The sequence below is a fragment of the Onychostruthus taczanowskii genome, unplaced genomic scaffold (genome assembly GCF_017590055.1).
Source record: "Onychostruthus taczanowskii isolate IOZ18803 unplaced genomic scaffold, ASM1759005v1 scaffold79, whole genome shotgun sequence".
NCBI classification, from domain to species: Eukaryota; Metazoa; Chordata; class Aves; order Passeriformes; family Passeridae; genus Onychostruthus; species Onychostruthus taczanowskii.
In genome coordinates, this window is record NW_024505782.1 from 1,768,777 (window position 1) to 1,795,899 (window position 27,123).

The 27,123-nt window shown below is 41.1% G+C and overlaps 1 protein-coding gene across 3 annotated transcripts in view; it reads right to left on the reverse strand.

Annotated features, from left to right (window-relative positions):
• Positions 1-27,123, reverse strand: part of EPG5 (ectopic P-granules autophagy protein 5 homolog) — a 55,568-nt gene that overhangs the window by 18,453 nt on the left and 9,992 nt on the right. For 2 of the 3 annotated variants that reach the window (XM_041423547.1, XM_041423545.1), the window contains exons 7-28: positions 25,566-25,674; positions 25,143-25,257; positions 24,498-24,648; positions 23,401-23,556; positions 22,890-23,047; positions 19,059-19,213; positions 18,362-18,502; positions 17,992-18,156; positions 16,685-16,807; positions 14,594-14,853; positions 12,650-12,790; positions 12,109-12,253; positions 11,103-11,300; positions 9,556-9,666; positions 8,549-8,668; positions 6,974-7,140; positions 6,558-6,782; positions 4,610-4,733; positions 3,581-3,722; positions 2,340-2,511; positions 1,036-1,198; positions 303-445 (exon numbers count right to left, since the gene is read on the reverse strand). In XM_041423547.1, the coding sequence (XP_041279481.1) occupies positions 303-445; positions 1,036-1,198; positions 2,340-2,511; positions 3,581-3,722; positions 4,610-4,733; positions 6,558-6,782; positions 6,974-7,140; positions 8,549-8,668; positions 9,556-9,666; positions 11,103-11,300; positions 12,109-12,253; positions 12,650-12,790; positions 14,594-14,853; positions 16,685-16,807; positions 17,992-18,156; positions 18,362-18,502; positions 19,059-19,213; positions 22,890-23,047; positions 23,401-23,556; positions 24,498-24,648; positions 25,143-25,257; positions 25,566-25,674 (3,384 nt within the window). The remainder of the gene's footprint in view (positions 1-302; positions 446-1,035; positions 1,199-2,339; positions 2,512-3,580; positions 3,723-4,609; positions 4,734-6,557; positions 6,783-6,973; positions 7,141-8,548; positions 8,669-9,555; positions 9,667-11,102; positions 11,301-12,108; positions 12,254-12,649; positions 12,791-14,593; positions 14,854-16,684; positions 16,808-17,991; positions 18,157-18,361; positions 18,503-19,058; positions 19,214-22,889; positions 23,048-23,400; positions 23,557-24,497; positions 24,649-25,142; positions 25,258-25,565; positions 25,675-27,123) is intronic. The other variant, XM_041423546.1, reaches the window with a different exon arrangement.

Consider the following 27,123-nt stretch of genomic DNA (forward strand, 5'->3'; position numbering starts at 1 on the left):
CCTAAAGTTTAGCACAGCACCCTTTCCATCTCTCAGTGCCCTTTAACAGGATTAGGAGGGCTATTACAATGCACAGAACAATAAAAAGAAGTAGAAAACAATAAACAGAAGTACAACCTGAGTGACCCTCTGATAATAAGAATTACTGTGCCACAAACACACAGGTCTCAGGATTCCAACTCTGCTGCTGGCCCGAGCTGATGAGCATGACGAAAAGCACACAAAGAGGTTCCACATTTTAACTCTAACACACTAAAATGGAATCACAATCACCACTACCCAGAGCAGCATCTATGACCTACGTTATGAAATTCTCCACGTGTACAGCTGCTTCCACAACACCCAGGGAAGGTGGCTTCATGGCTTCTGCCTGCAGCTGTCTCACTTCTTTACGCAAAGCATGAAGCTGCTGGCTCACTGCTTCATTTTTGTGCTTCCCTTCAAACTAAACGACAAAAAGACACACATCCATTACAGAATGAACATGGTTTTGCTAGAACTCTTCCATGTTGCAGCTATTTCCAAAAACAAAGCAGAGTCTAGCCAGAGAACTCTGAATCTGGATGGCTTTCCCCCTGAGAGCTTTCATCAGATTTAGTACATTGCACCCAAGCAGACATCCTTGGTCATGTCCTAATTAATTATCACATACTAATAGAATTCATGTCTTTTATCTAAGGCTTTTAATCCACAGGGACTGAAACTTAGAGGGGATCAAAAAATTAATTTATGAAGCAACATGGAAGTATTTCCATAAACATTTTCATGCTTCTATTCCTATCAGCAAGCAAATCCCCCCATCCATACACTGGGAAGCAGTTTAGAATGGATGCCACGAGCAAAACAAATTATGCAACGACTTATTCTTCAGCTGTTGATCTGCTTCTCCTTTTGAGCACATGAAGTGTTTCAGATCACTAATAGGTGTGTGGATTTATTCAGTCAAATGCTACCACTTTTATAATAATTCAGCCATTTCACCCTCATCCTGTATGTTCACCAGCCCCCAAACAGAGGTGATGCCGTGCCTCTGACCTGGATGGTGAGCTGAGCTGCTCCCTGGCAGCCTTTATTTGAAATTCCCCGGCATTCCAGGTGAAGGGTGATCTGCTCCTCCCTGTTGACATACAGCTTAGGCACCGTGTCCAGGATCTCACTGTTCAGAGCAACATGCTGAGACTCACAGAGAGCTGCAGTTCTGAAAGGCATTTATTAACAAAATTACCAAAATCTTTCCTGAAAACCGTAATGCTGAGAAATTTTTAAGAGAGGAGACTTCAATTTAAGGTGCTGTACAAAGACTCATGACACTTTCCCAGAAAACATAAAAGGTTATTAAATGAAATTGAGCTAAAACTTCAAAGTAATAAAACTTCAAAGTTTTAACCCCAGGTTCATAAGAACAAAACTACTCAAGTATATGTGAGTTCTTTTGAATTGCTTCATATGACAACCTGGAAGGAAACTGAACAGAATAATCTCTACAGGAAATGCAATTTTCCACCAGACCAAAACAAAAACAAAACAAAAACCCCAAACAAACAAAACAAAACAGAAAAAAGATAACCCACCTAAAACTGATAGTGGAATTGTTTAGACACAGTCTCTCGTGGGCTTAGTAGCTTTTGTTCTGGTTCATAATATTGTTATTAAATTACTACATTAGGTAAGAACAGCTATAGATTGACCAGTTGTGCTTGAAAACAATTCAGCTGGATTATCTGAGTTGGACTATTAAAAACAGAAAGTCTCTTTCATTCACAAAGCAACCAGAACCAGAAATCAAGACTTCTCTCCTGGGTGCTTCACACTGCAAGTACTACCTTAGTGCAAAAGGGTTAAATAATTCATTGTCAACAAATCTAGACTAAAAGAGGACTAGTCTAAAATCTAGACTAAAGGAGGCTTTAGGTCAGGCAATATGGCAAATGAGAAAATAAATTAGATGCCATCTGATGTAATCTCAGTCATTAGGTAAGACTTGTGCACTCTTAGGTCAGTTGAAGAAGTAGAATAATAACCAGATAGACCAGAAGCAGCACAAGCCAAATGTGAAGGGCATCTTTAGGAAGAAACTGTTCCCTGTGAAGGTGGAGAGGCACTGGCACAGAGTGCCCAGAGCAGCTGTGGCTGCCCCTGGATCTCTGGAATTGTCCAAAGCCAGGCTGGGCAGGGCTTGGAGCAGCCTGGGACAGTGGAAGGTGTCCCTGCCCATGGCAGGGGTAAGATGGGGTGAGCTTTAAGTTGCCTCCCAACCCAGGCCATTCTGTGACTCCACAATAATTTTAAGGCACTGCTGGACACACTGCTGAGACACAAGGAGCACAGACATGACTCACTTGGCGTGCTGCTGCAAGATGTTCAGGTCCCTGCGCATGAGCTGGATCGCGTCTTTCTGGCTCACCAGAGTGGCAGAGGAAATCACTGGCACAGGAGCTTTCATCGTCTGCAGAGGCAGAGGGGGCTTGGGAGTATCAAGCTTCTTCAAATTATTCATGATCCTCACTTTGGCTACAAAAAAAAAAATTTTAAAAAGCAGAAGCAAGTTTGGTCAGTAAGAAAAGTTTAGGAGAAACTGAACAAAAACATTACTTTTCATGCATGAAGCATTTTTAACTGCAGGCAAATATTTCTCAGGTTTCTCCCTTGAAAAAAAATCACTCAGCTAACATGCTCATTTCTGTCAAACTTTATTTCACACAGCTAATTTCTGTGACCAGATCTTCCATCAGACAAAGATTAGGATCAAAAGACCCACTGGTTTCCGTGGTTTCCCCAAACACTCCTAACTTCCAGTTTTCCTGTCACTCCATTTATTTCACTCATCTGACACACACACCCAGACAAAATTCTAAGCAAAACTCATCTTCCTTTCCCTAAACTCATCCTCACCTGTAGTCTTGTCAGTGTCAATTCCTTCTCGGAGCACAGCCTCTTTGTGGGTCAGCCCTCTCCTCCTGCTGATTCCCATTCAGTTTCTCTGTCCAAGCATTTATGAAACCATTCCAGTTCCCTTCTATTCCTTCACCCCTTCCTCTTCTTTGGATCAGCCCCAAATCCAGTCTCTCCATGTCCTTAATGTACCAGCTATGACTATCACCCCTTCTGTGCTAGAACAACCCTTTCACTATGCCAAAATTCCAGGGGAAACACACAGGGAAAAAAAACAACACAAAAAACAAACTAACTAACTAAACTAAACTAAACTAAACCCCAGAGACAATATGTTTTCAGGTACAGCTGGTTTTACCTTTGCTTTCAGCTGTCTCTCTCTAAATTTTAGGAAAATGTTCAGAGCACACTCCGTGCAGAGGAACTTTCGGGGAGCTCACCCATGATGCCCTAGCTCCGCTCTGTGACATGGCAAACTTGAAGCCAAAAAGCATCAATGTTAGCCTCTCACATGAAAATCTTAGTGAGAAAACCATGACAACTTCATGGAAAATATTGTACCCACAGAAAACAAACCATATTAGTATCTTTATTGACAGGCACCATACAGCTCCTAAAGAAACCAGGGCTTTGACATCCCAGGAATTCTTTAAGGTGCAGTTCCCTTAACAGTATTTTTATCTTTTACCTGACAAAGGGTTGGTGAAATCTGTTTCCCCTGCAGAAGCACAGGTTGGATGTGATTCAAGCTGAACCTGCAGCCAAAGGTTCAGAGCTTCCTGAAACTCATGGTGTATGAGTTCCACATTGACATATTCCATCCACAGATCCTGGAGCACAAAAGAATTAAATTATCATCCCCCATTTTCATCAGCACCATGTCTTGTCCACTCATCCTAGTAACTGTGAAACTAAAGTAGCTACATAAAATACATGCCCTGCAGTTTTAAGTCACAGGAAATGTATTATTAAGGGCAAAAAAACTAAACTGAAGAAAAAAAATTATTACATATATAGATATCTACTGAGAAGCACTTGTGACACTTAGAGATGAAACCTGGCACATGGTATAATTTCTAACACATAAGAGACAAAGGGAAAGACAGATTATTAAAAATCTGTTCCTAAAAAGGGAATACAAGAGACCAAAATAGTCTAAAACATCATGGCATGATTAACTGCAACCAGGCTAAAGCAGGCTGCATTTCCAGTAGTCACATACACTGGAGGAGTGAAAACAAAGCAAGCATAAAGAAATACCCTTCCAAAATAAGTCTTTAGGCTTGAAGAATAGAATAATAGAAGAATAATTGAAGAATAGAATAATACTCACTAACTTATATTTGAACCTGACATTTTACAGACTACCAACACAAGCAGGTTTTGGCTGCCAGTCTTTAATTATTTAAAGCTGCACTTAAATAATCCTGTAATACTAACTTAAAACATAAAAAGAATTACAGAGCAGTACAGAAAAAGCATTGTGTTTGAAGAAATTACAGATCTGCAAGGAATCTACATCTGAGTCCTCCTTCAAACATAAAGGAGGGCAGTTTGGGATAGCACAGGATTTTAAGAAAAATGTTAGAGCCATGAAGGTATCATACATGCTGTATGTGAATTAAAGACCAGTAACACAACTCTCTCACTGAGTTCAAAGACTCATTTTAGCGAACAGACTTTAGATTTTAGATTTTCAGAGTTATTAGCAACCCACCTGTTGATTCTGCATGACTTTAGCAAGTCTATGTGCATCATACTGCTTTGGTAAAGAGGGAATGTATGTATCTCCTTTCTGGAAACTCTCTTCTTCCAACCACAAAATTAAAACATTACAAAGCCTGAGGGGGAAAAGAGAAAATAAGGAAAAAAATATCAGTGTGAATTTGATTGTTCAAAGGTCAGAATTAGGGTAACAAATAATGCTACAAGGTGGCATGGTTAAAAAAAAGCTATTTCAGGTGCATTTTCACTCATTTACTGCCAAGTTAAAGACTCACAGTGGAAAGGAGATACTTAGAAAAACATTAAGGGCAGCAACAAAGAGGACAAATTCTGCAAAGGACAACATTTATGCAAACTAGCATAAGACCCAGGACTGGAATAGTCTCTTATGTCAGAAAGTATCACCACAATCCCATTCAGAAGACCAGCGGAATAAACAGAGTACAAGTGAGCAAGTTTGGCTTCTCACCCCAGAACCTCTCTGCAGTGCCTGCTCCAAAAAGTCATACCTGAGTTAAGTCACGTCTTTTAATTTATTTTCAGAGTCTCATTCATGACTAGTTCATTCTCATTTCCTCCTTTGTTAAAACTTTAACATAAATACACCTTTTTTTTCAGCTGACAGCATTCCACCAACTGCTACCATTTTCACAGTCACACCATCCAAGCCTTCCTGACAAGGAAGCACTAGAATGCCATTAAATCTTCACACTGTGGTATTAAATATCACTAGCAAACTCCTGCTTCCTTCATCAATGTCACTGGTGAAAAAATGGAAGTAGACCAACTCCAAGAATCAGCCCCTATAAACCCTACCAATAATTTCCCTCCTGTCCAGGAAACTAGACAGGTCATTAAGCTTCCTGAGTATAAGATTTATTTGGGCATAGAGTACTCTGGTTTTCTGCTGGAGCAGGAAACTTATTTGAAATCAAAGACTGAAAATATTAATCAAGTTCACCCTGTGACCATCACTGGATTATTTTTCACAGACAACCAAGTGGGATTTATGATCTCCCTCGTTTGTTTGTACAGTACCTACTGACTGCTGAGGGGAGCACGGAGCAGAAGCTCAGATTCCACACATCCATGGCCCCTTAAAAAGGGACTCTTTTCAAATATTTCAGATAATCCTTTCAACTCTTTCCTAGCAATATTCACATACTTCCTCAGATTTAGTGTACATGAGGTACTATTCCTCACAAAAGTGGGAATTCACCAGCTGAGTAGCAGTGAGTGACTGTGTCTCCCTCCTTAGCCTACTCCAAGACAAAAAGCGAGTCCTGTGGTGAGGTTTTGGTAAGCAGATTTACCATTTTCCAGGTGGCACAGAACACACTTGGCAGAGCTAACCTTTAGGTTGCGAACCAAGCAAACTGCTTGAACCATGTGCTGAAGACAACAGTAAATTATCTGATGAAGTAATCTTACTCAGACATAAATTCAGGCTCGAGTCTGTGACAAACATATATACACACCAACTAGCCTTTTACACTTATAGCTAATGATGTACATACAAGAAGCAAATATGCCTAAATAATAAATATTTTGCCAGTACGGGGCTACCATTCATTAAAAAGCAAAACTCTTCCCCTAAAGGAAGTGACAAACCTATCAACAATGTTTTATTTTTAGTAGTAAAACCACCCCGCCCCCCAACTAAACAAGTTATGCAAACAAGAATGGATTTGAGCCCAACTATGCACTTGAGGACATGGGTTAGTGGTGATCTTGACAGTGCTGGGTTAAGTGCTGGACTTGATGATCTTGAAAGGCTCTTTCAAATCTGAATGTTCTATGATTTTATGCTTTAATAAGTGCCTGCAGTACATCTAAGGTCACATCCTTTCCTTACTCACACAGCCATGACCGTGCTGTAGCAGTTACTCAGGCAGTTGCATTGATTAACGTGGAACTAGGCAGGCTTCTTTCTTTTTTACCTGACAAGCTCCTTATGCAGCTCAGGTGAAGTCAGGTAATCAGCTGAGCAGCTGGCCTTCTCTGGTGACCTGTCACTGCCCTCAGGACTCTCCACTCTCAGTGCTTTACTGGCAGCGTGGTGGAAGTCTGCCACCTCTGTCAGCCGCTGCTTCATCTCATTTAGCAAGTTAACATGAGCTGCACTCTGAAAAAAGCGTCTTCCAATACAGCCATCTACAGGTAATCTAAAAATGAACAAAAAAGCATCACTAAGTCTTGTTGCCAACGTCAAATCAGCATCTCTGCAGGCAAACTGGCTCACCAGAGAAGCTGCTGGCACCCACTGCCTGCGGGAGCAGTCAGTGTAATGCACTGACTCTCACTTGCTGTGCACTCAATTAATGCTTGACAATCTGCTGGAGCAGGTCAGACTCACCCATACTGTGGTCCTGGTCGGTGAAGGTACAGGAGGAAGAATTTCTGCCAGACCAGTGGCATGAGAGGATGATCTGCAGGGGTAGCAAGGGCCTGGTGAGCCCAGCGGTAAATCATGAGCCTCTGGAGGGAAGGGACGATGGGCAGCTTCAGCTGGGTCTGGGCTTTCTGCAGAAACAACATTTCCAGACAGTGTGGTGCTGTAACAGGCTGCCACAGGTTAACTGAGCAGATTAACACAGTGTGAACACTTGATAATTACAGAGGAGAAAACTCTGGAAGCAGTCACACGTCTGTTACAGGCCTTGAAGGATGAGCTGCCCATCTCACAGTTATGCTGGAGCAGACCTACATCTCTGATGCTTACAAACCCCCAGCATGATGACTCTGACACAAGGCAAACATATGGGCCCTGGTGTTAATTACAGTTAATTACTGCTCTTCCTCACAGAAGTAGATGGCCCTGGTTTAGACCTCCAGCATGCTACTTTTAGCTTTTTCCAGATAACATTTAATACAGCTCTAGTGAAAATTTGAAATGCACAGTATAACTAATGTGAAGAGAGAACACAGAAGCAAAAGCAGAACAAAAACAAAGCAAACTATGAGCAGCAGCATCCCATCTTAGCAACCCCACAGATCCACTAAATCATTAAACAGTCCCACTCCAAGCTCCCCTGAACTGTGCCTGAAGCAGGGGAATGGGAGGCTCTTCTGAGTTCCCAAGACTGGGAGCAGACTTCTCCCTTCCTCATCCCCTACACCAAACCTCTTTTCCACATACTGCCCACACACTTTGTGTTTTCCAGCTAAATCAAGACATGAAAGCCAAAGAACAAATGCTCTCCAGACCAGCTCCAAGGATGCAAGACATGTACTTGACACAGGCCAAGCAGACCTATTTTCACAGAGACACCTCCTTTATTGAAACACACCAAAACAGCTGAGACAAAGGACAGGCCAAAAGTTACACTTTGAGAATGGACAGCTTTCCACTTGCTTCACTCCAGAATTTCTAACTGAATTTGGGCAAAGAAGCTTGAAAAGCTGCAATGTAGCCTGAAGTAGCTCATTAAGTGCTTTGTTAAAGGAGAGACCTAAATAATTTTGAAAGCCTTGGAAAATAGTTCCAAGAAAACAGAGAAAAGTAAAGGCCAGTCTTCTGCACAACTCAGGTCATCTGAGAAATCATCTGTTTGAAATACAATCACATTTTCCCACCTGAAAAATAAGAACTCCCGATATCAGGGGTATAGAATAAATCCACTGAAGGTTGTGAGGCATTTAGAAAACTCAGAAAATTATGCAAAAGCACAAATTAGCTTTCTGTAAATATTGATATAATCAGGTATTTCCATTGTAGCTTTTAAATGTAAAAGAACTCAAATACACTCAAAAAGTCAATGAAAATTTCCCTGCAGTATATTTTCTCCTGCACAGCCAAGTAAAGCATTATTTATACATTTATCCTGGTAAGAAAGTCGTACGTAAGTGAAAAACTAAATTATACAAGGGAACACTTTTTTCCAGCAGTTTTCTCTAATTTTAATGAAAAGAGATTGAAAAGCTCTCTTACCTTCAAAGCTTGATCAGGAGTTAAAGCATTGATAACCAGCTCCCCCTCCACAACTCTGCGAAGCTGTGAATCTTCTTCAAATATTGATTCCATATTTAACACCGTCCATGCAAACCAGACCTGGACAACACAGAAAAGACAAAACTATTGTTAACAAAATGGCAGGGGCAGGATCAGGAAGCTTGATGATTTCTTAAGAGGAGTAAGTGTTTGACAGATTCTCATTGCAGAGTTGCAAAAGGTGCTATCACATCTCAGCAACAAAACCTCTTTATCCTTAAATTCAAACTTCCCCTTTGCACAATTTTGGGAAAGAAGGGAAAAATCAGATACAACTGACAGAATCATCCAGGGAGCTCTGGAGGAAACAACCTTCTCAAACTTCCCACATCCTCAAGCAAGTAAAACAGGATCTCCTCTCTTCCAACTGCACCACACATCTGAGGTAATGCGAGGTTTTTCTTTCCTTTTTGCCTGAATAAGGAGCTCACTTAAGCAGAGAGCAAGTAACTTGAATTCAAAATATTTATCAGATAAAGACTGATCTGAAAGAAAAGTCAGGCTTTACAGATTTTGTCTTGGTAAACAGATCAAGAATAATAGTAGATTAGAGGAAAATTTAGCTAATAAATCCTATTATATTAATTTTTCGATGCAGATCAAACAAACTCTCCCTGTGCAAAATATCCATGTTCCTTTTAGTGCAATAAATCCACAGCATTCTCTGAGGCTCAACTGAGATTTTATCACAAGAAAACTCTGGGACAGGAAGAAAAAGTGACCAAGAGAGAAAACTGAAAAACCAAAAAAAAAAACAAAAACAAAAACAAAACAAAACAAAACAAAACAAAAAAAAAAAAAAAAAAAAACCAAAAAGCAAAAAAAAAAAAAAAAAAAAAACCAAAAAACAAAAAAAAAAAAAAAAAAAAAACAACCAAAAAACTCCACAACAAATCATAGACCAGTATGCTGCTTTTCCCATCACAAAACACCATCATATCACTCACCTGAGAGGAGTTGGCACTGCCCTCCACAAAGGATGGTGTGACATTCCCTGCCACAATCCAGCTGACCAGTGAAGACAGCATACCCTTGTCACAGTGATAGCCCAAAGCATTCTGCACAGAAACAGAAAACATTTGGGGTTTTTAATGAGCAGGTGATTCAGAAGCTACAGGAGGATTACTCAATTTTTATCCAGGTTCTTTTCCACCTCCTGTTGCTACTTTCCAACCTCAGCTCAGCCAGGAACCACTGAAATGCCTACTTGGACTTTCTATTTCAGTGAAAAAGTCCTGTTGCAAAAATTGTGTTTGGATTTTTTTCAGAAGAGGGTGCTCCATTTTGTCCTAAAGACTGCATCAAAGATTTGAAACGCAGAGAAGACAAACCACAATAGAACTCATAAGAATGAAAACTGTGTTCCAAACTGGCTTTAGTAGCAATAATTATTAGCATTATTATTAAAATATGACACATTTCATTAGTCTTGACCCACTCAGAAAAAAATTTTCTTGACCAACTCAGAAAAAAATCAGATAACCTCATCATCACTCATCATGATGACTGGCTGTCCAGAGAAGCTGTGGCTGCCTCATCCCTGGAAGTGCTGAAGAACAGCTTGGACAGGGCTTGGAGCAACCTTGGGGAGTGGAAGGTGTCCCTGGACAGTGGAACTGGATGGGCTGTAAAGGTCCCTCCCAACCCAAACCACACTAGGACTTCACAGTCGTTCTTGTTGCACTTCAGGAAAACACATTCACATCAAAACCCAACTGTGCAACACACGAGCTGACCACTTACCCAACAGCCACACCAAAACACCACAGCTCTTTATTTACCTTGTGCTGCTGGTAAAGGAGCTTTTGCACACAGTCCTCTTGGCTGTACTGAAGATTACTCAATTTTTATCCAGGTTCTTTTCCACCTCCTGTTGCTACTTTCCAACCTCAGCTCAGCCAGGAACCACTGAAATGCCTACTTGGACTTTCTATTTCAGTGAAAAAGTCCTGTTGCAAAAATTGTGTTTGGATTTTTTCAGAAGAGGGTGCTCCATTTTTTCCTAAACACTCCATCAAAGATTTGAAACGCAGAGAAGACAAACCACAATAGAACTCATAAGAATGAAAACTGTGTTCCAAACTGGCTTTAGTAGCAATAATTATTAGCATTATTATTAAAATATGACACATTTCATTAGTCTTGACCCACTCAGAAAAAAATTTTCTTGACCAACTCAGAAAAAAATCAGATAACCTCATCATCACTCATCATGATGACTGGCTGTCCAGAGAAGCTGTGGCTGCCTCATCCCTGGAAGTGCTGAAGAACAGCTTGGACAGGGCTTGGAGCAACCTTGGGGAGTGGAAGGTGTCCCTGGACAGTGGAACTGGATGGGCTGTAAAGGTCCCTCCCAACCCAAACCACACTAGGACTTCACAGTCGTTCTTGTTGCACTTCAGGAAAACACATTCACATCAAAACCCAACTGTGCAACACACGAGCTGACCACTTACCCAACAGCCACACCAAAACACCACAGCTCTTTATTTACCTTGTGCTGCTGGTAAAGGAGCTTTTGCACACAGTCCTCTTGGCTGTACTGAAAAGCAGCTTTGCACAAGTCATCCAGCAGGCAGAGCGTGGCCCGGTCCCTGTGCCACAGCTGCTGGCTGGTGAGCACCTGCACCCAGAACTCCAGGACTGCGGCTGGCCCCACTCCATTTGGATGGTCACTCAGAAAAATGTGAGTCTGACAAATTAAAAGGTAAAATTGGTCAACAGACTGCAGCTTTGAGCAAAGCTTTAGAATTTATTGGAGGACTGTTTGACTTGCTTGAGGATGTGGAGCTATCCTGAAATTAAATCATTCACAGCAACACTCTCTATACCCAAGTAAGGACGGCTTTGTCATCTTCAGCTTCCAAACTTCTGCAGATTCTGAAGCCTGGAGAGCAGGGGATCTTGTGCAATCAGCAAAAACAGACACAGAAGCCTTAAGCAGGACACCTGCAGGCATAAACAGCACCTATTTCCAAAGTCCAGGTTGCTGTTTCTGCAAAAGTCCCAGAGCAGGTCTGTTTCCACTATCCCACTATAATGTTAGAGGTCCTTGTGTTTTGACCTCTCTGCACTTAAAAAAAGACTACTGCTCCCTAACTCAAGAACATTTTTCCATTCCAGGACCCTAAATTAATGGTAAAAAGCAGAACTTTCAAACATTAATATCTCTGCTGCATTCCTCAAATAACATAAACAAGAAACAAGTGCTGCATTTTACATCTCCTTTTTTAAACAGTTTTGACCTGGTATGGAAAAATGAATTTTCCAAGAAGTCTGAAATGTAAATATTGTTGTTAGTGTCACATGCATTGCCAGATTTAGCAAGTTTAAGCAGGAGCATTTCAAGAAACCAAACCCAACTACTAATGCTTGATACAGGGTACTCTGTAACTGAACTGCCAGGTTCAGTATCCTTTCTAACCTTTAACACTAACTCAGTCAAATAAGCTTGGTTTTCAACACTCTCTCCCCTTTTCTATTTTAAATAATATTCTTACCTGTATCATACTACTGAGCAGCTTAACATTTTCTCCATAGTTCACTCCTGTCAAGTGCTGTGTCACTTTATGTGTAACCTGCTGGGTCACTCCTTGAGGGACTCCACTATCCAGATGAAGGAACAGTTCCACATAAGATAAAAACCTAGGGATGTCAACAAATTAAATTGAAATATCTCTTACTGCACATTAAACAGAAAGCCTGCTTATAGAGAATTTAAAATCAGCTCAACATCACCAGTGAGACACATACAGAAAGGCTTTGATTCACAACCACAATGCAGATTGAATTGCTCCAACATACACTGAGAACAGTATGAACATTTCACACCAGCCTGTAATTCAAGGCAGCTCATCAGGACTAAATACCAGTTCTTGGTCTACATCAACACCCAAATCTTACTCAAGATTTATCTGGTAGACTGTCAGGTGTCTAAACCAAAAGACTATTATTATTAACTTTTACTGCAACTATGAATAAATTAACTAAACAAATGTATAAAATTAAAAAATGAACATATTATGAACATTTAATGCTTACTGTTCATTCTTCAGGAGGTAATAATGGCAAGAGTAAAACAAGGGTAAAATTTTATCCAGCACATGGACTACTGTTCTCAGATGCCTAGACTGGACTAGTACACCCAAAAGAGGGATCCCTTCAGCACAGAATTTCTCGATGCTGTCAGAAAACAAAACAAAAGAATTCAAGAAAAACATATTCACTATCAGCAGAAAGAGAGAAAAGTTATTTAGTTTCTATTAACTAGATGTAAATACATTCATAACTTTACACTTTATCTTTGAAAGTCTAAATAGCTAAATACAGAGTTTTTTCCTTCAGCTGTAGAAGTCATTCAATAGCTGACAGATTTGCCTTCTCAAATATTTACTAAGTATCTCCTTCCTTCACAAATCCCTTTTAGGGGATTAGTGTCCCATCTTCCAAAAATCACTAGAGATGCAAGTCTTCATCAAGTTTCTATCACTTTAAAGTTCACTATTCTTGCCTAACTTGGACAATTCGCCTCCCTCTCCAGGTAAAAAGCAAAGGCCAAACAGAGAAGGTGCAGGGGAACAAACTGAAGAGGTTCTTTGGTTTTCTATTTCATGCTCAAAGTTATAGAAAAACTTCCACTCTCAACCCAAAATACCTTAATATCAGTCTCAAACTTCTTCAGTGCTTTAAAGTATCTATCACATAATCTTATCATGAAGCAATGGCTTCCTTGGGGAAGGAGAAGAAAGGCCAGATAATCTTTCCTTAAAAGAGTAACATAATATTATATGTAGAAAACAAATTAATGAAACTCTTGAATAGCACAGCACATAACCAAAGGGATCACAGACTCAGGGAAAACACTTCTGGTGAGAACTGATCAAATTTTGTGTGGCTCTGTACATCAAACAAGAACATTTGATTATGTCCAAAAGCCTTACCTACAAACCAGCTAAATGCACTGGAAAAGACTGTGTTGGAACACAGTCATGGCTAAGAGGTTCACTGCTCTTATAATGCTCTTTATTTACCATTCCCAGAGGAGCAGGTTTTTTCTCCTCGCTATTTTCTGAATGCAGTCTAAACGCCCTGATAAAATAAATTACCTCTAGAACAACCCTTTCAGTAAGTGTGGTTCAAAGCTACTCCTGTCCAGAGAAATTACTGTTAACCCTCAGCTTCAGTACTATTTCTTATGACTGGACCATAAAATGCAGAAGGCAAAAAAGTACTACTAACAAAATAAAGGAAATAGCATGTTGTTTGAATGAATTCAGGAATAATTGCTTCCCAAAAAGGATTATTAAGCACTGGAACAGGCTGTCCAGGGAGTTGCTGGACTCCCCATCCCTGGAGGTGATCAAGGAATGATATGGCACTCAGTGTTCTGGGCTGGGTGACAAGGTGGGGATAGTCACAGGTTGGACTTGATAACCTTGGAGGTCTTTCCCAACCTAAATGATTCTGGGATTCTGTGAAACTACAATTACAGAATCACAGAAAGGTGGGGTTGGAAAAGACCTTGAGACTATCCAGTCCAAAGCCCTCCAAGGCAGGGTCACCCAGAGCAGGAGACAAAGGAACGAGTCCACATGGGTTTGAAATGTCTCCAGAAAGGGAGAATCCATGAACTCCATGGGCAGCTCTGCTATCCTCAGCATAATGAAGTTCTTCCCCATGTTGAGGTGAAACTGCTTGTGTTTTAGTTGCAGCCATTACTTGCTGAAAAGAGTCCAGCACCATCCTCTGGACACCTGCCTCTGAGACGTTTATCTGCATTAATGAGATCCCCTTTTGGTCATCTCCAGACTGCCCAGGCTCAGCTTCTCCTCGTAAGAGAGATGACAAGCTGCTCGATCCCTTGCATCACAAGCCCTTTACTCTTTAAACAGGCACAAAGCTGTTAACAACCACCAGCAGAGCATTAGGGAGGCTGCTCAGCCTCTGGGGCCATCCACCCGAGGCAAACACCCAAAAAGCCCTCACCTGTGTCCCAGGGTGGTCATTGCCAGTGCCAGGTAGCAGCCGATGGGGACGTTTGCCTTCACAGCCTTGAGCAGGGGGTGCAGCGTGACCGACTCGGCCGTGTCCAGCGCGCTGTCGCACGCGGGGACAGCCAGCCCGCTCTGCTGCACCCCACGGTCATTCCTGTGCAGCTTCAGCCTCAGAACCAAGCTCCACGCCCACTGATTGAAGGAAGTCTCTGGTGTTTCCCCATAGCGAACGATGCTGGCCAGGTAGGAGACCTGGAACAGAGCAGCAGGAGCAGGAGTGAGAGGAAGCACAGCCATGACACAGCACGTGTGGCACTGGACTGGGATCTGGTCCTTGGAAGGGGAACTGGGTGATCTTTGGGGTCCCTTCCAAGCCAAACCTCCTAGGATTAGCCCAACAGCAGTTATTTTTTAGACATACCATGCAGTATTTATCTAACCACTATCTTCCTATGGCCTCAATTTCTACCTCCCTCTCCTTCCCCTATCCCTTTAAGTAAAGGCTATCAACTTACACTGTCTGCTTAAATTTTCCAAAGCTATATACTGACCTTAAACTAAATTTTAATACTGAAAAAAAAAAAAACAGACCCAATCTTCAATAATGTTTAAAACATTTAAGATTGCTAGTGAAACAGAAAAATTCATGCAAAAATACTATCTGTCAATGACAAACCTAAAACCTGGCAGGCTCTCCCTATAAAAAAGCCTCTATGTGGACAGCAGAGTCACATGTGTATGTGTTCACTGTCACAAAGACCATGTCTAGATCACAAGGAATTATACATCTCTGGGAAAAAAAATGTACGTGTTCTGACAGAGCAGTGTAAATTGCAGAGTTGGAGGGGTACAGGAACCTAAGCACATATACTTCATCCGCTCTGAGTAGGGGTACAGGAACCTGAGCACTATTTTCTCTCAAATTCTAGTTATAGGCTCATGCAAGTCAAGACAGATTCACCAGCATAAGTGGCAACTATGACATAGACCTAAAAAAGAGAACTCATCTGGCTGGCACAAGACAACAAACCATGGGTAAGTAATGCAGAGGAGCAAGTCAGAACAGAGCAGAGACAAGGAACATTCAGAGTATGGGATGAAAAGGCTGGGGGGAAAAATACAGAGGAGGACAAAACACCATACAAAAAATACTGAGAAGACAAAGCCCAGCACAATGTTAAAACCTCTGAATAAATAAATAAAAGCATCTTGGACTAAATATACAACACAAGGATTTTTTAACTTTGATCTCTCTATCCTTTCATTTGCATTCTGTAACTTGGAGCTATCCCTTCCTGAGTCCAGTGTGCTGTAAAATCAATTTAATAAATGTGGTGTGTTCAGGTCACATAACACTGCCCACTGCTAAAAAGCTCCAGAAGGGATTATCATTTGAGTCTTCAAATAAGATAAGAGCTGGAGTAAGTTCTCCTATGCTCACCAGTAAAGAAAAACAGCCTTCCTATTTTACACAAGTACTGTCTACCTCTGCATGAGTAAAGGAGGAGCAGTTTGTGACTATTCATAAACCTATGCACAAGTGGGTCAAAATTAAAATATCTATTTCAAGAAAGATGGAGAGAGATTGTTAAGAGCATGGAGTGACAGGACAAGGGGGAACGGCTTCAAACTGAGAGAGTAGATTCAGATCAGATCCTAGGAAGAAATTCTTTCCTGTGAAGTGAGCAGGCCCTGGCACAGGGTGCCCAGAGCAGCTGTGGCTGCCCCTGTATCCCTGGAAGTGTCCAAGGCCAGGTTGGACAGGGTTTGGAGCAACCTGGGACAGTGGAAGGTGTCCCTGCACAAGGCAGGGGGTGGCACTGGATGATCTTTTTAGTCCCTGCTATCCAAACCATTCTATGATTCTGTGATTCTCACACAGATGCTCAACAGAAGCCTAGCAATATTTTCAAATAGCCGTGGGTGCAGACACACTGAGTGTTGGAATGTTATGAAATTGTAGTTGGACAAAGAACAGCTTTAAACAGAAGGAAAAAAAAAGTGAAGACAAGGTCCTGCCCTGCAGCTTTTCCCATTTATAGCCATCCATAAGTTATTCCATTTAAGTAACAAGAAAGGATACCTGTTTTATGCTTTCAGAAAGCAGCCCAGCATATGGTTTTTGGGAGAGGTATTTTTGATACGCTTCCAGGACCATCAGTGCAACTTCAGAATGGACAGCTGGATCCAGGTGAAGAGTATTCTGCTAAAAACAGTGTCAGAACACAAAACCCTGAGTCATTTAAGAGTCTCTACAGCTGTACACTCAGCTGCACCACAGAGAAATAAATCCTCGTCTTTTTCTGACTGTTCAAATTAATTATTGCAGTATCAAGGCAAAAATCTTGCCCAGTGAAAGAGTACTGGGCTCACACTGGGAAATACAAAGCCTAACAACTAGACTATTTTTTTAAAAAGCATCATAATATTCACTTTCCATGTGCATTTTATGAACATATGATAATCCAAAAATCCATAGATGCCGTTTTAAATTAGATAATACAGACACTTGGACTCTTCCCTTTAAAAACAAAACCAAATCCCATCACCATGTTTTTTGTATGAAAACACAGCAATTCCTCTACCAATTGCACATTCAAGAGCCACTTTTCCCCACATCAAAGGGTACAGACATAGCATTCCCATTGCACAGCAAAGACTTCTGTTAATTTTCCCTAACATTCATTTTTATTTACATGTCTACAAGAAAGAGGGAGAAAAAAGTGAGTCAATATTAATGTACAATCATCAGCACAGCAAAGGGAAGAGTTCTGCATGACCAAATGCACAGAATGCAATGCGGAACTAAATCACTGAACACAGGCGACATTATTCCACCAGTCTATTTCTGTTTTTCTCTGAAACAGCATTCAACCCCAATTATATCCTGAACTCATGGAGCTCCTGGAGCAACACAATATTATGGAATAATTCACCATCATTTAAATGATGCTCAGAGTTTTGAAACGTCTCATTTCAATCATTACTTTTTTTGCACTGTGAAAAACATACCTACACGCAAACTACAGTCACACCAGTCTCCTACACATTTTTTGGAAGAATCCTCTATTTCTGCAGCCAAAAATATTTTAATCATGTGACTCATAAAAAATTGTCCTGTCAGCTATTTCCTCATTTAGAGAAGGACACAATCCCTGCTTAAGTATCTCTTTTAAACTCAGCTGCAGCACTGTAAGAAAACAGCACAATCAAATCCTCAGGCAGAGTGCTGCAAAATTATGATGAAATTCCCATTCTGTGCCATTAGGTGTACAACCCAATAATATAAAAGCATGCAATTAACTGTTTACAAATTCTGATCTACTCCCAGGTTGAGTTAAACTTTTCCTCTGAAAAAGTGAGGAGGTTCAAGGCTCCTGTTTTCAATACCTGCTCACCAAATCCCCAGTTCAGCCCTTCCAAGATAATGCAAGCCAGTTTATTCTCCACTGCTGTCAGGCTGTAATTTAACAACCAGTCACGGATCAGGGCTATCTCGGATGAAGAAGGCTTCCACAGGTACAGGGGCAGTTCTTTAAACAGATATAAAGAAACCTTTGAGGAAAGAGAGCAGAAAGTGCACATCAGAACTCAGCACACAACAATAATCAGCACTGTGCCCTGCAATCTGAAAGGGAGGTATGACCAAAAACCCCACAGACAGCTCTTTAACACACCTACTCATGACAACCTGGTATGGCCTCTAAGTTTAACTGCACGTCTGATTTAAATTATTTAAATTATAGATGTCAGCACTTACCATCCCCACCTTCTCAATGGTCTCTCTAATCCGATCCAGCAGTACAGAAATAATCTGTGTGTGGATGCTGGCAATGGCTCCCAAGAGTTCCCGACCAACCTTGGAAAACGTCTCTCTTGTGGAAAGACTAACATAGGACACCTGGGAAGATGAGCAGGGAGAAGTTACTGCTTCTGGCTGACCTTGACCAACATGGAAATAAAATGTCTTTTGGAAAACAAATTGCTCTTGGTCATTGCAGACAAAGCTGAGAAATGCCCATATGAAAAGTGAAACTGATTACCCTAAAAGAACAGGAAAGTTCTGTGTCACAGTGCCAAAAAAAACTGTCCAAAACTAAACACAGGAACAACACAACCACAGACACTAAAAAAAAATCCCACCAAAAACAAAGGAAAAAACACCACATAAAGAATTAGAGCTACAAGTTAGGCCTGCATGAGAAAAATAAAACAAAACAAATGTAGTTTTATTTATTTGTTTCATTCTGGCTTCACTTACAGAAAAGCTGTTCTTTTTCCCAGAAAAAAACAAGTCCTTCAGGCAACTTTAATTCAGTGCTTTTTTAAAAAGTAGTACTTTTTTAATTCCATGGAAGAACAAACTATGGAAGCCATGAAAGTTTCACACCTTCCACTGTTACAAATAAAAAGAGCATTTTCGTTCTTTTCCTGAATGGATTAGGAACATTACTCACCTCGTATATCTCCAAAACAACGATTTTGATAAAATCCTCATCAATGTCAGCCCGTTTGGTTTGTGCCATCTGAGCAAACGTGGTGAGCAGACAAATTTCTTCTGAGCAGTTCATTGACTGGAGATACTTTTCAAACTGTGCAAGGTGCTCTGGATCTAAAAAACAAAAAGTCAAGTGAAAGAAACATGATAAAAGTGCAATATGAAACTCATCAGCAGCATTTATATAGTTATTCACTCAAAATCCCAGAGAAGTCATCTGTGGAGATCATTCCATGCCAACTACAAATTAAAATTCTGCAAGTATCTAGCCTCAGGTCTTGACTACGACCAAGGGCTATACAGAAAGGCCAGTTTGAGCTTCCCAAATACAATACAAGAAAAAACATTTGTTTGGAATCTATCTCTGAAAACAGAGAACTGAACCTGCACAAGCAGGAAGACTAAGATATGCTTTCACTCAAATTCAAGGCAGGTTTCCTCTTTAAACCCAAAAGAGATATTACTAGAAGCAAATAAACATTCCATTCCTCAGGGTGTGGGACAATAGGAAGGTAATGATACAAAGGAACCTGTACAGGGCGTTAAAGTGGTGGGGTTTTTTTATTTCTTCCAAATAACTTTAAAGAGAGTCTGTGTAGTAAAACAAGCATTGAAAGCAGCATTTGAGCTGTAAAAAGTATTGAAGAGTGACCTGCCTTCTGTGAACCACAACATGCCAACAAACACCGTTTACAGTGATTTTATCATAGCAGCTGAATATACAGAAAAAGCATCCATTGTGAACTCAGCTACCTAACCTGGGCACGCATGTGCTGAGCGTGCTTGTGATCAAACACTTGCACTAAGGTTACATTCTATTTTAAGGCCTTTCAAGAATTTTGCAACTCTACTCCAACCTGAGAAGGTCAGGGCAGAACAGCTCGTGGAACAGCATGCTAGAGGATTGTGCAATTTAGGAAAACAGCTTCTTCCAAACAGCAAGAGAAACCACACTGCTGATAGATACAGCAGGCAAACAGAGGGTGCCCTCATCCATTCACCTCCATTTCCTAATGCTATTTTTTATCCTTAATGCTGAAATTACAGACAACTCTGTTTCCCCCTGTACTTCAGGGTTTTTTTTAACATGATGCAGAAGGACACTAAAAATGACAACATCATTATTGTACCTAAAGGCACAGCAGGGTGACAGTGAGGAGAAGGGGTCAGCTGTGGGCTCCACACTGACCTCAAACCCACACCAAGCATAGCCTGGGACTGAAGATGGGGACAAGGAGTAAGGGAAGCAGAGAGACTCCACCTAAATCCTGTCCTCTCATAGTGGAGAAATAACATCTTCACCATCCACTTGGTACTTGACCCTATTCCTTTCCTCTAATCACACTACAATACAAGTTCAGGACTCCCTAAAAATCACTGATTTCTCAAACCTTGATATTGGCAGCAAAGAAACTGTGACCACAAATAAAATCATAGTAGCCTTGATTTAAAGGGATATTAAATATTATCTAGTTTAAAATCCCTGCCATGGGCAGGAATGCCACTCACTAGAATAGCAACTATGCTCCTGATGCCTTAGGAATTTAGCTTTTATATTTTTCATATATTTGTAACACTGCAATATTTTAGTGTATAGCTCTAAACTCCATATACAGTTAGCTAGTGCTTTCCTATTTTTGTCTGACAAAACAATTCCTCTCTAAGCCTGGGAATCAAGGGAATATGGGAATCAACCTTACTGCCTCAGACCCTGAGAAATGTAAACAAAAGTGAACTGGGGGAGAGCAAACTTGGGGTAAATGCCTTCATTACCTGAAGCTGTAATTGGAAGATTAATCCCCAATAAGCAAATGGACCAAACTTACAAAAATATGAAAACCCATGACCCGCCATCCATTTTGGTTGTAGCCCTGGGGGAGCTTTGTCTGACCCAAATGTACCTGAAGGCCCTTCAGGTAATAATAAATATAACTGCTTTTTATTCCTTCAATTTTGTCTGGCTTCTGTTTTTAGGTAATCACAAAAAGGCAATACTCCCACCCCTATGGATTTGATGCCTAAAGCTTCCATCAGTTACCAAGGCTTGCTTCCACCTGTAGATTCACCACCGTTTTCTCATGCTTAATTTGGGAGAGGAAATCACTAAGAAAGGTTCTTTCCCAAGAGAATGTTAATGTCATGATCTTCCAGGGTAGGAATTACAGGAAATTAAGCATTAATTTGTTAAGAGTCCATTGAAAGAAAATATTTCAGAAGATTAGATGGATTTCACTGGAAGAACGGTTGATATTCCCTGTCTAGGTCTAGACACTGGTGGAAAACGGTATTATGCTGACAGAACACACTGAGGAGAATGAAGAGGATAAAGAAATCCTGAATCAGCATACCAGGGACTTTGGAACATAAAAGTTGGCTAGAAGCAAAACAATGCCTGAAAAAGATAATTGTATTTTAAAAAAATGTGTTTGTTACTGCAATCCATAACAGATGCAGTAAAAATTTTCTACAAAACCAAAAATAAAGATGTTCTACTGAAACAGGGTAACAGTTACTGTTTTGGCTGGCAAGTGCTTATCAGATCAGCACCTCATCAAGTGCACACAACTACAATCTTGGAATCTCTCTCCCTTTCTGGGAAATCACCTTAAATGTCACCTGAGATTGCTCAGAGTCAGGATACTCAGTAACCTCTCAGAATCATCATTTCCTCCTGCTTCTCCACCAAGACTGGGCAGATGGAGTAACAGCTACCTGGGATACCAGCCAGCTGAGAAGTAAAACTGACAAAACTGAGATCTGCTCTTCCTGAAGACAGCAAAGCTGTAAAGTAGGGAGCAGTAAACTGTTTGTTTACCTGGCCCCCTGTCAATCAAGTCCTGAAATATTACCCAAGAATGCAGCAGCAGAAGGAAACTAGCATTCCAGCTAGCCTCTAAATAGTTCTGCTATAGCTGAAGACACCACATTCACTGTGGAGCCCTGAAATATTATCCACGAATGCAGCAGCAGAACTAGCATTCCAGCTAGCCTCTAAATAGTTCTGCTATAGCTGAAGACACCACGTTCACTGTGGAGATCAACATGGGACAAAAGTCAATAGGACTTGAAAATAAAACATTCCACTGAGGACAAGAAATGCATGGAAAGAAGTCTTGAGATAAAGGAAACATAGTTGGGGATGATGAGCAGTCTCCTACAACGTCAGTTACTAAAGCCAAAATGAGCAAGCTTAGTGGGAAAAAAAGGAGGACTCTAAAAATACATTATTTACACAACTATCAGCAGCTCAACAGTCAACCAGTCACCAAAAAAAAAAAAAACAAAAAAAAACAACCCCAAAAACCAGAAAAAAACCTGCCACACCAACCCTAAGTGATGCAGAAGTCTGTACTTTAGGATTTAAACCTCACTCTCCAACTACTGTTGAAGGTCAAGATGAGAAATCATACAAGAATACAGAAGAGGTACCTCCTGCATGCCACTCTTGCAGCTCTGAGGCAAATTTAAACCTCACTCTCCAAATACTGTTGGAAGGTCAAGATGAGAAGTCATACAAGAATACACAAGAGGTACCTCCTGCATGCCACTCTTGCAGCTCTGAGGCAGCCATAGAGAAAACTAGGACAGTAAATCTATCAGTTGCTGTTAAATGACAATCTGGGCAAACAGGTACTGGAAACCATGAACTGCCCAAGATATTTCAGCAGCCACCGGACCAGTCATGCTGCCAAGGGTGCATGCAACAATGCAACCTTCAAAGAGTTAAACCCACAGCTGATGCAGCAGCAGCTGAATGGATTAGAATTGGATCTGTGTGGGGGAATTTTACCTTTGAGTCTTCTCTTGTAGTCAGCAGGCTGCAGAGTAGAGCAGAGCTGTTCCAGGTGCTCGTTCTCAGCACAATGCATGACAAAGAAGAGTCTCCAAAGCATGCTGCTGGACAAGGTCCCATAAGGCATCTCAGACATGAACAGCCAGACTCCTAACCTGTTGGATTTGAGGAGGCACTTAGGAACAGTTCCACCCTGGTAAATCCCAGCATTTGGAAAGGAGACATCTCTGGCCCACACCTCTGCTATACAACAGAATTAGGAATGTAAGGATGTGTATTAGCATCTCAGATTCTGAGCCAACCTCATTGTGAACTAACCAAGATTTCAGAGCTTCTGTCAGGTGCTATAATTCATAGCCTAATTCCTCCCCACCCTGATGCTACCAATGCACTGAAAAATCCTATTTATTTCAGTCTTGTTTAAACCATTGAGTATTTAAAGCTACTCCAAATCCCAGTTTCAAGTATTCAACTCCTCCAGAACTAAGCCAGTGAAGAGATTACCCACCTTTTTGCCTTCAGAACATGTAGAACAGCTCTAAAAAACAGCTCATCAAACTCCAGTTGCAATTTTTCCACAGAGTAGGGGTGTTCTACTGATCCATATTGTTTATTGCCACTAACATACTGGGCCCAGTGGTCACTCACATGACACAGTGTCATCCTACACAGCAGAGCAAACAAGCCAAAGAAGGATCATTAAGTATGTCACCACCACAGGAAAACACAGACAAGGGCAACCAGATTAGAGTCTAGCCACAAGAGACATGTCCAGCATTTTGCCTTCTGGGTTCCAGAGGTTTCCATATAAATTGTATCAGTCAAATTTCTGTGTTCTCTTTCCTTGGTTCTGCAAGCTCACAAGGCGCAATATTCTGTTAGAACAAATTAGTTTGTGTGTAACCTTTGGAGCCTTAAGATAACTGTACAGGATGAATTGATAGTACATAAAGAAAGCTTATGTACTATCATTTAGGTACTATCATTCCATCATAAAGGAATAATAATTATACTGCACAAGTTACTGCCTTCATAACACAGAGCAAAAGATGTATTTTGTTTCTGATTTGACTGTATTCCCCCTTGAGAATACACTTGTAGAAGCCATACAGAGTGAATGCTAGAGATTTAAAAATAAAGGGCATAATTTAGGCTTCAATTACATTTACTTACTGCAACAATAAGACAGTTTGCAGGGAGCAAACTAAAAACCCCAAAACAATTCTGAGTAACAAAGGAAATAAAGCAGTAACATCAGTTATATACAGGGGAAATTCAAGGAATTCCTTTTTGCTGGGTTTTAGTGAGTATCCAAGACAAGCCTTACAACATCACTAATGTAAGTCAGCCTGGTGTTCCACAGCTCACCTGGCCCCTCTGTACCCACAGCATTTAGATTTTCAGATTCCCCATTTCAGATTCCCAGACTGGCTAATTCTGAACTGACCAAACGTCAGAGCAAAACCAATTTGAGAAGTTTTTTGGTGGGGGTCAGATTTTTTTGTTTGTTTGATGGTTGGTTCCGGGGATTTTTTAGCAGCTCTGAATATCTAATGTATGTAAAAAACAGATTCAATCACACCACAGAGAAAAAAAATCTCTTACTTGATGAGCTGACCAATTCTCTTCACGAACTGCCGGTACCGTGCTCTGTTAAATGTTTCTAATCCCACGGACAGAAGTTCCACTAAGGAGTTTGCAAAGGCAAAAATCTTCATCATCTTCTGGGGAGATGTTTTTTCAGGAAAATAAGCACCTAAGATAGAGACACAAAAAAAAGAGTCAAAAAAAAGAGCGTGAATTCTGGATTTTTAAGTAACTTAACAAGCACTCAAAGCAACAATTCACCATACTGTGAACTGGAATGTATGCTTTGTTTATGAAATAAACAATAAATACATGTATGAAAGTGAAAATAAACTAAGCAGGTAGTAAGACCTCTGGCAAGCAATTACAACTAAGAGGCAAGGGAGAAAAGTAGTTCTGAAAGCACTTTTGGGAGTTAAGTGACAACCAAACCCAAACTATGGGAAAATACTCTAATGTTTTGCATATTGCTATGAAGTTTTTATTTATCCCACATATATGGCATACACTTCCATCTCATCTCTTTAGCCTGCAAGCTGCTGCACAGGTTCATTAATATTTTTCTCAGAGAGTTTCATAATACAGTAGCACTCTTGGCAGTGGCAGTCATTAATATAATCAGCATAAGCAAAATGAAGAGTAACTCTCTAGCAACTAATTTACCTTCAGATGTAAACCCGAGGAACTGCTGAAAGAGCTCATGAAATGGGAACTGTGACAACAGAGCAATCAAGTCATCTTCCAAGAGCAGAATCCAGCTTGTTTCAGGATCCTCATCCTATAGACAAATATAGGTATTTTCAGTAGCTCTACAGTAAAACCAATAGTAAAGGGCTTCGCTACTGAAGTAATCACAGTTTTGTTAGGAGTAACTGAAATATTTGAATTCTCTCTGGTAATACTACTGGAAGCTCCAGTCTGCAGTTACACCACAGATATTAAATGAGACTAAAATAGAAGCAAATTCAAATCATGCTTTTTAACTTAACAAGTCAAATTTTCTTCACCCATTTCACAAAGGTCAATGATCTTGAACAAAAGCATAAAGGATAAAACAAAGAAAAACAAAAAAGTCATCTGCTGCACCTCTTCTCCTCCTTCATCTACCAGAGTCCAGTTCCCCGATTCCTTCCCAGAAGAAGAGGAACTTTTCCTTTCACTTGGTTTCATATGGCACATGAAGTCCACACGATTTCTGGTTTAAAGTGAAAAAATAAAGTGTAAAAAAATTAGAAAACTAAAAATTCTGAATTCAGTAATCTTTCAGTTAAGGGAAGATATAAAAAAAATCCAGATGCAAGAGGAAGAAGTCAGCAAGTAAAGCAGAAAGATGCCTGGCAGGGAAGGCCCTGGGGGTGCTGGTGCCAGTAACTGGACACGAGCCCAGGGTGCCAGGGGGGCAAGAGGCCGATGGCCCCTGGGCTGTCCCAGCCAGGCTGTGACCCAGCCCCAGGGCAGGGCCTGTCCCTGTGCTGGCCCTGCTGAGGCACCTCCAGGGCTGGGACAGCTCTGGGCCCTCAGGACAAGAGAGACACTGAGGGGCTGGAGCGTGTCCAGGGCAGGGAACGGGGCTGGGAAGGGGCTGGAGCCCCAGGAGAGGCTGAGGGAGCTGGGAAGGGGCTGAGCCTGGAGAAAAGGAGGCTCAGGGGGGACCTTGTGGCTCTGCACAGCTCCTGACAGCAGTGCATTGTCCCCCCTGGGACAGCCGGGGAGGGCTGGACTCTGCTCCCAGGTTGCAAGTGACAGCACCATAAAAAGCCTCAAGCTGCACTAGAGGAGGTTTGGATTAGATATTTGCGAAAATTTTTTCATGGAAACTTGGTCAGGCACTGCAACAGATTGTTTAGGGCAGTGGAGGAGTCAACATCTCTGGAAGTGCTCAGAAGGTTTGTGGCTGTGGCACCAGAGGACATAGTTCAGAAGTGGACACAGTGGTTCTGGGTAAGGGTTAGACTTGACAACCTTACAGGTGTTTTCCAACCAAAACAATCCTGTGATTGCAAGTGACCCTAGGATAACCTGGTTTGTGACATGCAGGAGCTGTAAAAGCTCAGCTCCTCTACCAGTAAGAGCAGACCCTGTGGAGGCTCTGAGTTCTGGCATCAGCATTTAGAGCAGCACCCCACACACTTAAAGTTGGCCCTTGTTCCAAACACAAGTGTCAAAATGCACTGGCAACACACATTCCCACAGGATACACTGGTTTTCCCAGGTAGTTCTAGAAATTAAATGTAAAAATGAAACCCTTTAAAATAACAGCTTTCAATGACAGGACTCCCACTTAACTCAGACCCAAGCTATCAAGATCACAGTGACAACTCTAAATACCAGCAGTTTGATTCTTTGACCTCAAAATTTGGGCAGAAGGAGAGGCAAGTTATGTATTTTATCTGGAGAACATAACTGCTTTCACTCCTGGCGGATTTCATTAACTACCTTCTCCAAGCACCACAGCCCTACTAGATTTTAAATTTTTTTAAAAAAGGACGAAAAACATATCAAAACATCCAATCAGTGTGTACACCATCCCAACACCTTTACTTGGGGGATTCTACTGCAGAGACAGTACAAAAAACAGGCCGTGCTGCAAAGCGAGTGATATTTCAGAAGGCACAGTAACAAAATGTGTGGGTTTGTCAGTCTT